An 11,925-nucleotide genomic window follows, 5' to 3' on the forward strand; every position below is an offset into this window, starting at 1 on the left:
AATGAGGCTACAATGACATGAGTTTTTCCCGAAGAAAAATTCATCGTCACAAATGTCATCATTTCTATGTTAGTCAGAGTAAGGCTAGCCTTTTGTAACAAAGAGACTGAAGAATACATTGCCTCAAATAACAAAGAGGTTTATCTTTTCCTTCTGTGAAGGTCTGAGATGAGTGATCCAGGTCATAGGACGGGACTCCACTTGGTCATTTAGGGCCCCAGGTTCCTTCCAGGTCATTGCCCCCATCGTGCCCTAGGGATGTCTACATGATTGAACTAGGACTGCTGCCATGTCTAAATAGTGGCCCGTGGGAAGGAAAAGAGTGTGAAGGGGCACCCCATGATCTGAAAACCTAAACCCATAAGTGGGATACATCCTTCCATTCCATTGGTAAAGAATACCATGTGGCTCTACCTAACCACCAGGGCCTCAGACGTGGGATCTAACCAAGTTCCCAAGAGGAGGAGAACAGATTTTAGTGTACAACTGTTAAAAGAAAAAGCAGAACCAGACAGTAGTAGTAGCAAAAACAGATTTTATCCAGGAACTAATGCAGTAGGAGAGCAGAGACCTTAGCATAGAACTGGGCACTGGGGCGCCTGGGTGGCTCAGTTGGTTCAGCGTCCGACTTCGGCTCAGGTCACGATCTCATGGCTTGTGAGTTCGAGCCCCGCGTCGGGCTCTGGGCTGATAGCTCAGAGCCTGGAGCGTGTTTCGGATTCTGTGTCTCCCTCTCTCTGCCCCTCCCCTGTTCACACTCTGTCTCTGTCTCTCTCAAAAATAAGTAAACATTTAAAAAGATTAAAAAAAAAAAAAAAAGAACTCGGCTCAAATCCAAATACAACATGGGCAGTGGAAACTTACAGCCAAGGATCAGGGTGGGGGTCAGTGGATGGAAAATGACTAAAGAGAAACCTCAGGGGTGAGGAGATTGCTGAAGGCAGACAAGGGTGAGCAGATATCACCTGGGAGATGAGGAATTTGACCAGATATCAGGAGCAGGAGACTCTGGCTACATTGACTTAGCAGGATGTTTTCTAAAACTGAATGATGCAAAGAAGGACATAAGTCCAAAAAGAACATGGAAGTCCAAAGGTTGAGGCCTAGTTGGGAAGGTGATTCAGAGGAGCCTACCTATAGTTTGCTCAAAGAGAATCACAATTAGCACAATTAGCAGTTTCACTCATAGTACTTCCATTGAAATCTGAATATTTTAATAAACCACTGTAGGAACTTGCCATATTCATTGCTACAGATTATGGGAGGCTTATACTTTTCATAAAGCATCTAAGGTTGGGGCACTTCCCAGTTGAATTCATTCACATGTGTTTTGGAGTATCTGCCACGTACTAGGTACCCTCTTGGCTGCAGGGGTGGAGCCATGGCCTTGGCAGATAGGACCTGGTCACTCAGATCCAGGACAGGCCTGGGACTCAGGTTACCTGGTCCTCTTCCTGTTAAAAAGATCCATCCATCTGCCATCTCTTCTGTATATGAAGTTTTTCTTCCATGAATCACCTGTCTTTCCAGACCCAAAACAAGTTTTCGTATGTATAGTTAGATATTAACACACCATTAAGTAGTCAGATGCCCTGAAAACTTGCACCAGCTCTGCAAACACTTCCCGTAGTGAAATTTCATTCCTGAAATTGGCAGCAAAGCCTTCTCAGATCCTCAAAAATCACCAGCCCATAATAATGACCTGGAACAGAACATTTGACTCCTGTTGACAGATAGCCTTTGTTTGTGTGGATTCATATTGGCAGCCTCATTGTCAGTCTGGAAACCTTATTCCCCAGTTTGCAAATGTTTATCTGTTTTAGCCTCAGGAGGAACAACATACCCTCTGTGTTTATGAAAAGACACAATGCCCTGCAGCAATCCAGGATAATTAGACTGTATTAGGATTAGCATTCTCTAATTTTAAAGTTTATTTGTTTGTTTAGAGAGAACGCTAGCGCACGCGCGTGCGCGCGCGCGCACACACACACACACACACACACACACACACGGAAAAGGGGCAGAGAGAGGGAGAGAGAGAATCGCAAGCAGGCTCCAGACCCAGTACAGAGCCCAACTGGGGGCTCCATCTTAGGACCATGACATCATGACCTAAGCCAAAACCCAAGAGTCAGAAGCCTTACAGACTGAGCCACCCAGGCGCCCCAGCATTCTCTAATTTTAAAACATTTTTTTAAAGATGGACTCTTTTTTTAGCGTTATGTTTTTGAAAGATAATAGAAGCATTTTAGTAGTTACTTTAAAAGCATTGTCAAAGTTAACTGGGCTTTCAGACAAGAGAGGTCTGCCATCGGGACAATTTATCCTTGCTTCCTTTTCATGCTGCTTTAGCTTAGCTGGGAACTAGTCTTATCTGTTCACTTCTGTTCAGCTGAAGAATGGATATACATTCACAGGTCATTTCATTATTCAGGGAAATTGTATATCAGCCGTTAGAAAGATAAATCTTGATTTACCCATGTACTTCATGGCAAAAATATAAATGATGTCAGATATTACCAAAAAAAGATGTTTTTTAGCTCTTCATAACCACCCTCCCATGAAATGAAATACTGTATGTGCAAAATGCAATGTGAACTGTAGAGAACTATGGCGATCTTGGTTACCTTAATCAGTTAATTTTCTTCAAAGGAGATTTTCCCCCAGGTCAGTTAAGGATTACTGAGGGGCAGGTTGAGGTAGGTTTGCTAGGAGGAAGGGGCAGCATGTGGAAAGTGTTGGAAGCATGAAAGAACAAGATATGTTGGGGGTACAGAAGGCAGTTGGTTGCGTGTGACCAGAGCCCAGCATTAGAATGGAGAGGGTGGGGAGCCCTGAACCTCAAGTGAGGTAGGGTTGGAACAGGCAGATGGGCCACACACCGCTTCCATGGGAAGATGGCAGTGAACAAGTGCAGGGACGGTCGGCCTTGCCTTTAGGTCGATCCCCGGCTGTGAAAAAGGCAAGATTAGACGAGCAAGATTAGGCTAAAGTAGACCAAAGAGGAGCCCGTGCCATACGGACAAAAGCTGCAGGTCGTGGCTGCAGGGATGCAGGAGAAGGGGGGTAGAGAAGCCCCAGGAGGACACGTCTGCAGGATTGGGTGGCAGATGGCATGTGTGGGAGCAGGGGAGGGAGAAGTCAAGAAGGGTTCCCAGCCTGGACATGACTACCCGGTGGGATTCCGTAGCCGCCTGGGGAGGGAGACCGGAGGGGCGCAGGTTGGGGATCTGGGTGGTGGAGGGCAAAGGTGACACCCATAGTGCTGGGAATGATGGCTGCTTCAGCAGAGGTTAGGGGCTCAGGCTGGCCTTGTGGAACGTCAGTGGTCACGTAATAATGGTACTGGAATTTAGAAGCGATTAAGCCAGTACCTGTGACAGTGGGTGAGCAGGGCATGCCACGCCTGAGATTTTGCTGACTGGGGTTGAAACCCTTGTGGACCGTTTTGGAGCACGGTGACCACTAATTCTCTGTGTTGTCTCTTTAGGAAACCGTATCACCCTAAACTGGAAGCTTTCGTTAGTCACATGTCAAAAGGATCCGGAGCCTCTTTCGAAAGCCCCCTGCACTCCCTGCCGCTTTACCCCAATCACGCACTGTGTGAGATGGGCGAGCTCACGCAGACAGGTATGCACAGCGGCCATTTGCTCGTTCCTTCTCCTGTGTGCTCTTCCATTTGGCGTACATCAGAGCAGATGCGCCTGGGCTAGGCTCTGTGGGCTCACGGGAGTGAATAAGGGCTAGTACCTCAAGCAGCTCTGAGTCCACCAACGTCTCTACACACACGATTTCTAAAAATTAAAAATAACCCTTTTTATATTGCAAAAGCAGTATAGTCAATGGAAGAGAAGTTAGGAAAGACAGCAAGCAAAAGGAAGAAAAACGTAAAGTACCCATAACCCTAGTCCACTGAAGAAATTAGTATCCTGTTTTCTTTCGTTTATGTGCATGCTTACGCGCACACAGCGGTAGCTTACTAAACACAGTGTTTTGTAACTCACCTTTTCGTTTAACGGTACGTTGTGATAGTCTTTCCCTGTGAACAAATATTTGTCAACAACATCATTTCTTTTTTTTTTTTTTTTTAATTTAAATCCACGTTAGTTAACATATGGTGTAATAATGATTTCAGGAATAGAATTTAGTGATTCATCACCTACTTATAACACCCAGTGCTCATTCCAGCAAGTGTCCTCCTTAATGCCCCTTGCCCAAGCCCATCCCCCGACCCAAGACCCCTCCGGCAACCCTCAGTTTGTTCTCTGTATTCACGAGTCTCTTATGATTCATCTCTCTGTTTTTATATTATTTTTTAACAGCATCATTTCTGATGTCTGCCTATTATCCCACTCTTGCTGGGCCATAATTGCTGTAACCAATCCCATGTCCTTCGATACTTCAAAGAAAATAACCTGATTAAGTTTGGATGGGAGAGATCTCAGGAACAAACACATATGGCAGATCCCCAGTGAGCACGGAGTTTGGCTGAGAGTGTTCCTCACAGAAACCCATCTTTCTCTCTGTAGCCCTGTTCATACCACTACACAGCCAGTTCACTGTCATGTTAGGTTGGTGAGTTAACTGTGGGGTCACCTCTGTTGAGAAGAGAAGGAACTGGGAATCTCCCAATAGGTTCTGGTTTCTTCCTACTTCAGTCTGGGATCTCAAAGGACCTTTTGCATGGTCACCAGTCTTTTTGGAAGAATCGGGAGAACCTACCGGCCATGTTGTTGCCTTGTCCCACCAGTACTGTAGGACCTCAGCTTTGATGGAAGGAAGGTCTCTGTCCTATGGTTGGCCCTGTGGATTTGTCACATATTTTTTAAAGTTTATTTATTTGAGAGAGAGTGTATGCTCAGGTGTGGGAGGGGCAGAGAGAGAGGGAGAGAGAATCCCAGGCACCCCAGGCCTGTAGTAGTTTAAAACAGGAGTTCTCATCCTATCAGACCACGCACCTCTTTTTGTTAACAGGTATTTTGTGGTGCTCCTTTAACCATCCTGAAGTGAAATTCAAATATAATATGACCTATTTTAAAGAAGGGCAATTATATCAGATACCCTAACTCTAATATAAAGAAGAAACAAAAGGGAATGAATTTGTTATATAATTTTATGTCTCAATATAAAAGCTTGAGGGCACCCGGGTGGCGCAGTCGGTTAAGCGTCCGACTTCAGCCAGGTCACGATCTCGCGGTCCGTGAGTTCGAGCCCCGCGTCGGGCTCTGGGCTGATGGCTCAGAGCCTGGAGCCTGTTTCCGATTCTGTGTCTCCCTCTCTCTCTGCCCCTCCCCCGTTCATGCTCTGTCTCTCTCTGTCCCAAAAATAAATAAACGTTGAAAAAAAAAATTAAAAAAAAATATATAAAAGCTTGAGCACACCCACACTAGCAAATAGAATGACACAGTCGGTTATTTATGCGGACAACTGTGACAACTGTGACAGTTGTAAATGCAGTCTGACTAAGGGATATTACAGCGGGGACTCTAAAACCATGTTTTGGGACATGATTTTTTTGGCAAGTTCTGATCAAAGTAAGATCAGACGTCCCTTAATTTATACTGCATATCTGGAAAAAATCAGTGGATGTTAATCGTATGTAAAAATGGTTTTATATTTACGACACAAAGAAACAGGTTGTAGGCTAAAGTATTTTAACAGGTTTTTCATGTGTGGGAATATTTTGTGGTACACAAAAGTTAGGTGGGACAGAGAACAGTTCCTTGTGGAGACTGTCTAGCTCCGTGGCCCCCACCCACTAAGTATCAAGAATGTTCTTCCCCACATTATTGTGACAACTCAACCCCCAAACGCTCCCTGAGACCAGAGCCATGCTTGCTGAGAACCATTGGTCACACTCTCTGGTTGCAAGCAACAGAAACCAACTCAAGCAAAAGAGGGACATTTATTGTAAGGATTCAGGGTGATTCACAGACTTAGATTTAAGGGCAAGAATATGACCAGGCCTCCAGAGACTGGAACCAGGAATAAAAAAAGCTGTCTGTCCCAGCTTCTGTGGTTTTGCTCTGTCCACAGAGTGACAGTCTTAGCCACACCCAGAGATGAACTGCAAGTCCAAATTCTTTTTTTCCCTCATGGGTGTCCTTTTTTTTTTTAATTTTAGAGAGAAAGCACGAGCAGGGGAGAGGGGTAGAGGGGAGAGAAAGAGAATCTCTAGCAGGTTCCATACTCAGCATGGAGCCAGACACAGGGCTCATTCCCACAACCCTGGGATCATGACCTGACCCAAAATCAAGAGTCAGATGTTCACCCGACTACTGAGTGCCCCAAGTCCAAATTCTTGAGAGAGAGAGAGAGTGTGTGTGTCTGATGGGGTCCTTCAGGGTCAGTGCCCATCAGCTGGCTAGGAGGTCAGGGTGACTAGGCATTGAGCAGTGGGGGCCCAGCCACTAGATCCAGGGGCTGTTCCCTGAAAAGAGGTTGGGGGAGGTGGCCCTTACACACTTAGAGACAATTGTTCATTCTGACCTCTCTTCTCAATTGGTCTATTATCTACATCGTTTTCTAAATCAACATTACTCTAGAAATCATTTTCTCAGTACTGTTTGTTCCTGTTCCCTTATTCTCTTTTTTAATGCTCACTTTTATCTTCTATTCTAAATTTCGTTAAAAACATATGGATGTTAGAATAACCATTTATAACTGAAACACTTTTGGCACCCCCACAGTAACTATATAAGATTGATCATTAGTGCCTACTCTATTCAAGACGCTTTGGCAGCTGCTGAGTGTAGGAGAGAGGAGTGGCTGGATGAGTAGATGCTCCCCGGCTTGTCCTAAAGGAACCTGCAGCTGCCATGGGACAGCATGCAAGAAGGCAGCTCACCATGCTGCTGCAAGCTGCACGGTCCTACAGAGTAGACCCAGGGCTGTAGAGTGCACAGGCCTGTGAAACGGGACCGTTGACGTCCGCCCGACAGGGCCGGTGAGGCGGTGAGTGAGACTAGCGTGTGTAAAATGCCTAGCACGGTGCCAGCCTACTCTAAGCTCAGTGATTAAAGCTCAAGCCCTGGAGATCCAGTGACAAATTGGAACAGGAAGGAATTTTTTTTAAGCTTATTTATTCTGAAAGAGAGAGCATGGGAGGGGCAGAAAGAGAGGGAGAGAGAGAATCCCAAGCAGGCTCTGTACTGTTAGCACAGAGCCAGATGCGGGGCTCAAACTCACGAACCGTGAGATCATGACCTGAACCGAAATCGAGTGTCAGACGCTCAACCAACTGAGTCATCCAGGTGTCCCAGGAAGGAATTCTTGATCTGACCTGGAGGAGGAGGAAGGAAGACTACAGAGAAGGCAGTATTGAAGGTAGAGACTGGATGAGGATTTCTCTAGGCAGAGCAAGGGGAAGGGCATGAACAAAGCCATGAAGAGATATATGTTGGGAGAGGATAGGAGACCCTAAATGGCTAGAACATAGTATTTCTGCATGAAAATGCAGGGAGAAGGCACTGTGAGCAGGGACTAGGAGGGTGAGGTTGGGCCTGCGGGGATATTGGGGGTCTTGAGTTCCAACTCTGCCGCTTAACAGCTCGGTTTCTTCAGCTGTAAAATAAGGAAATTGGGTATGATGATAATATGCTTTCTTTATCAGGCTTTTGTGAGGATGAAAGGAGAAAGATCTGGCATGTGGGAAGCACTCAGCCTTGATGTATGTAGCCTAGGCATAGGTAGACCCAGAGGTGAATTGGGGCCAGACACAGATTCTTAATCTTTGTCACTCATGGTTTGCCTCTTTATGCAAATCATTTTGGAAATAAATGCCTAAGACCTGTGTCAGCGCCGATCTCTGAAGGAATTCCCTCGATATTCTTCCTTCAGAACGGGACCCAGACACCCTTCATGATACTTTCTTTAGCTGTTCCCCTTCCCGGGCCAAAGCAGTTCCCTCTGTCTCACGCACCTCAGCCTTGAGTTGTCTCAGGTTTTCATATCATTTGGGCATCTGAATAAGTGACATTGGTCATGAACTGGTCATGGGGCCTGCATGTGGCTTACCCTCTCCGAGAATTCATATCTGTTGCTGAGATTCCATCACCCCTACATCCTACTGCTTGGAGGGTGAGCTTGCAGATTGTTTTCTGTTTGAAGATAAGGCTTTTCTTCTTCTTCTTTTTTTTTTTTTTTTCAAGATAATGTGTTACCATACTGCGGTGGTTCAAAAATAAAACTTGTTAAACTTTTAGTTAACAGGTAAATTTAAAATTTTTGTTCTTATGTTCCATTTATCCCATTTCTGTGCCCCTGTCATCCCCAGGTAACCATTGGTATTAGTTTCTTGCATGTCCTTCCAAAGGGTCTTTATGCAAAACACAGACACATTCTGTAGTTTATGCAAAACTACAAATATACATTCTTACTTTTCCCTCATTTTTATTTAAAAGGGCTATAATAAATGTACTGTTCTGCCCTTTGCTTTTTTTCAAGTATTCTATCCGGTATCTGAGCAATCATTCCATATCTGTGCAGACAGTATATCCTTGATGAGCTGGTAACCCTGCGGCAGGATTAGACGGAATGCCGCTAGAAGGTTAGCAGAGAGCCTTCGCTTGGGAGAGTAGGGAGAATGAGGGAGAGAACTCCACGGCAGTGAGGGGACTAGGGAGCCAGCAAGCAACTTTTTTTCTTTACCTGAGTGATTCCCATGGGCCCTCACTGCATACTAAAGAATGCTGTGTCCTTGGGCAGGTTGGAGAAAGCTCTCCTTAGGCCCATGCCAATTACAGCCTTGACACCTACCAGCAGGGCATTTCCTGCCTTCTGAGGCCCACCAGTCACGATGCCCCTTCCCAGGGAAGGGGCTGGGCAGGAAGGGAGGGATTGGTGCTCCCCAGCTCTGCCCATCCCTTCATGGATGATAACCCCAAGGGGCTCCCTTCACGAGCTGATGGAGCTTCCACACGCTGGGGGATGGTTTTGGTTATATTCTCAGGCACTGATGTAAAGCATTGTAGAGTTGGCCACAGACTTGACTTCCCTTTGCTACTCCTTCTGCTGAGCTAGTAGTGAGCGCAGCTCGTGTCCCTGTGTTTCAGGAGTCGTGCAGCATTTGCAGAATGGCCAGCTGCTGAGGGACATCTATCTAAAGAAACACAAACTCCTGCCGAATAACTGGTCCACAGACCAACTTTACTTGGAGACCACTGGGAAAAGCCGGACGCTCCAGAGTGGGCTGGCCTTGCTTTATGGTTTTCTCCCCGATTTTGACTGGAAGAAGATTCATTTTAGGCACCAGCCAAGTGCTCTCTTCTGCTCCGGAAACTGCTATTGTCCCCTGAGAAACCAGTATCTGGAAAAGGAACAGCGTCGGCAATACCTCTTACGTTTGAAAAACAGCCAGCTGGAGAGGACCTACGAGGACATGGCCAGGATCGTGGATGTCCCCACCAAACAGCTTCGAGCGGCCAACCCCATAGACTCCATGCTCTGCCACTTCTGCCACAACGTCAGCTTCCCGTGCACCAGAAATGGCTGTATTGACATGGAGCACTTCAAGGTGATCAAGACACATCAGATAGAGGACGAGAGAGAGAGGCGGGAGAAGAAACTGTATCTGGGCTATGCACTCCTGGGCGCCCACCCCATCCTCAATCAGACCGTCACCCGGATGCAGCGTGCTGCGGAGGGCAGGAAAGAAGAGGTCTTCACCCTCTACTCTGCTCACGATGTCACCCTGTCACCAGTTCTCAGTGCCTTGGGCCTTATGGAAGCCAGATTCCCAAGGTTTGCAGCCAGGTTGATCTTTGAGCTCTGGCAAGACAGAGAAAAGCCCAGTGAGCATTCTGTCCGGATTCTTTATAATGGTGTTGATGTCACGTTCCACACCTCTTTTTGCCAGGACCACCACAAGCATTCTTCCAAGCCCATGTGCCCCCTAGAAAACCTAGTCCGCTTTGTCAAAAGAGACATGTTTGTGGGCCTGGGGAGTAGTACTAGTACTAATTATTATGATGCATGTCACAGGGAAGGATTCTAAAAGGTGAGCAGCACAGTGCTCATAGAATCTATGCCGATAGAGAGGGATGGGAAGGGTCTGCTTCTAGTTCTGTCTGTTGCCAAGGGTTTAAGATTATTGATTTATAAAGGCTAGAAATTGTGTTTTAGAGCCACATAGATGGTTGGGTTGAACAGTAAGTACGTCGCTATAATTGGGTACACGAGTTAGTTACTTGGTACATAATGGCCAGTTCACAGAGAAAGGGAAGGTACTTTTATCAGAGCCAGACTTTGCTTACAACGCCAGAATAATAATTCAATACTCAAAGTTGGCGATCCACATGTATATTATTTTGATCCGCCATGGTACTATATGATGGAACCAGCAAACCTCAGCCCGCATTTTCTTCACCTGGGACAATTTTACCTTGTCCTAACTTCAAGGAAACATTTCCTGAAGTGATTTATCTGAAATAGGGGTCGGCAAATTTTTTCGGTACAGGGCCAGATAGTAAAGATTTCAGACTTCGAGCACCCAAAGGCCACATACAGTCCTCACTGTTCAGCTCTGCTCTTGGAACGTGAAAGCACCCACAGACAGCACATAGCCAGACGAGTGTGGCTGTGTTCATGGGCTGCAGTGTGCTGACCCCTGACCTCAGAAAACTGGCTCCTCTACAGTTTGCACTTTCAGCGCTTTAAGAAGCAATTGAACGCAGAGAATTATTCAGTGGTGCCTCCAGTAACCTCCACTAGACACACCGAATTTGGTCTATATCTGGTGTTACAATAAAACTTGAGGGGAAGTAAATATCAAATCCGAACGAATCATAGAAAAATTGTTAGAATAATACTTGATGTTCATGATGATCGTGGTAGATGATAGTTTTAAGTATGTTTTAAATATTTGTCTGCTGTAGTCTATTTGCTGTATATGCTGAGATTTTTGTATCCCATTTAGTATTTTTATAGTCTGGGAAAATATTTTCTAAGGCCAGTTTTAGATGTGCTCTTATTCCTATGTGATATTCAATTTACTGTACCTGCTTGGTGGTTAGAAGGAAAGCCAGAAGCTGAATTCAGGCACTTTCTTCCAATAAAACCAATTATGGCCCCTTCCCTTTGACCAGCCCTAGAATTAGATCAGTTTTTAAACCATTTTCGTCAATTTCAAATGGTAAATTCTAACTGATTTTTAAATAAGTTTTTGGAAGAACTTTGTTACTAGATAGTTAAATAAGCTTTATAAGGTATTTTATATATTAGAAGCAATTATAATGAAATCTGTGGTCTCTGAACTAAAATGGTGCTAGTTCCTTGTGAAGAAATGTAAAGTGCAGGTGAGACTTTCCTGTGTCGTTGGCATTCCAAACTTTTTGTTTTTGTCTAATGTTGCCTTTGGATACATACGTCCATTTCTATAAATAAATTTTTGAAGAATACTCGTACATACAAGTCATGGTTTGTACCTATGGGTCTTTTCAAGTAAGTTCTGGTATTTTAGAAATGTATCCTTTTGTTGTTGTTGTTGTTGTAAGTAAAAATGTTGCAAATTAGACAACTCGCCAGTACCTGCGGAGCAAAGAGGCCAGGACCCGTGGCCCGGCTGCAGGCTGCGCATGGGGCCCAGAGGACATGCACAGCTAGTGGCCTTGGACTGGTTTGAAATCCATTTACACAGCTCCTTTCATTGCTGAAAATCATGTGCTGTCTCTTGAGTATTTAAACCTAATCAGTTGGTTTTTGCTTCCACTCACGGTATGTTTGAATTAGGACTGCTAAACACAGTTTGAAGATTTAAAACCAAAAGTGAATCAGAAGATGTTTTAAAAATCAGTTGGAAACGTCTCTTGATAAAGGTAAATATTTTGGATAAAAGTCAACATTAAAAGCATAGGTAAGAGGTTTTTGCCTCCCAAGACATCAGGTATGTACATCATTAATATACCTTCCTCAGCATCAAGTACTGAG

General features: G+C 45.1%; 1 protein-coding gene across 4 annotated transcripts in view; it reads left to right on the top strand.

Annotated features, from left to right (window-relative positions):
• The window catches only part of PXYLP1 (2-phosphoxylose phosphatase 1), a 72,588-nt gene extending 61,179 nt beyond the window's left edge, over positions 1–11,409 (top strand). For all 4 annotated transcript variants that reach the window (XM_040480338.1, XM_040480339.1, XM_040480340.1 and 1 more), the window contains 2 exons: positions 3,491–3,630; positions 9,054–11,409. In XM_040480338.1, the coding sequence (XP_040336272.1) occupies positions 3,491–3,630; positions 9,054–9,994 (1,081 nt within the window). In that variant the 3' untranslated portion in view covers positions 9,995–11,409. The remainder of the gene's footprint in view (positions 1–3,490; positions 3,631–9,053) is intronic.
• The last annotated feature ends 516 nt before the right edge of the window (positions 11,410–11,925 follow it).

Source organism: Herpailurus yagouaroundi, unplaced genomic scaffold (assembly GCF_014898765.1).
Source record: "Herpailurus yagouaroundi ecotype Mexico unplaced genomic scaffold, PumYag 159, whole genome shotgun sequence".
NCBI classification, from domain to species: domain Eukaryota; kingdom Metazoa; phylum Chordata; class Mammalia; order Carnivora; family Felidae; genus Herpailurus; species Herpailurus yagouaroundi.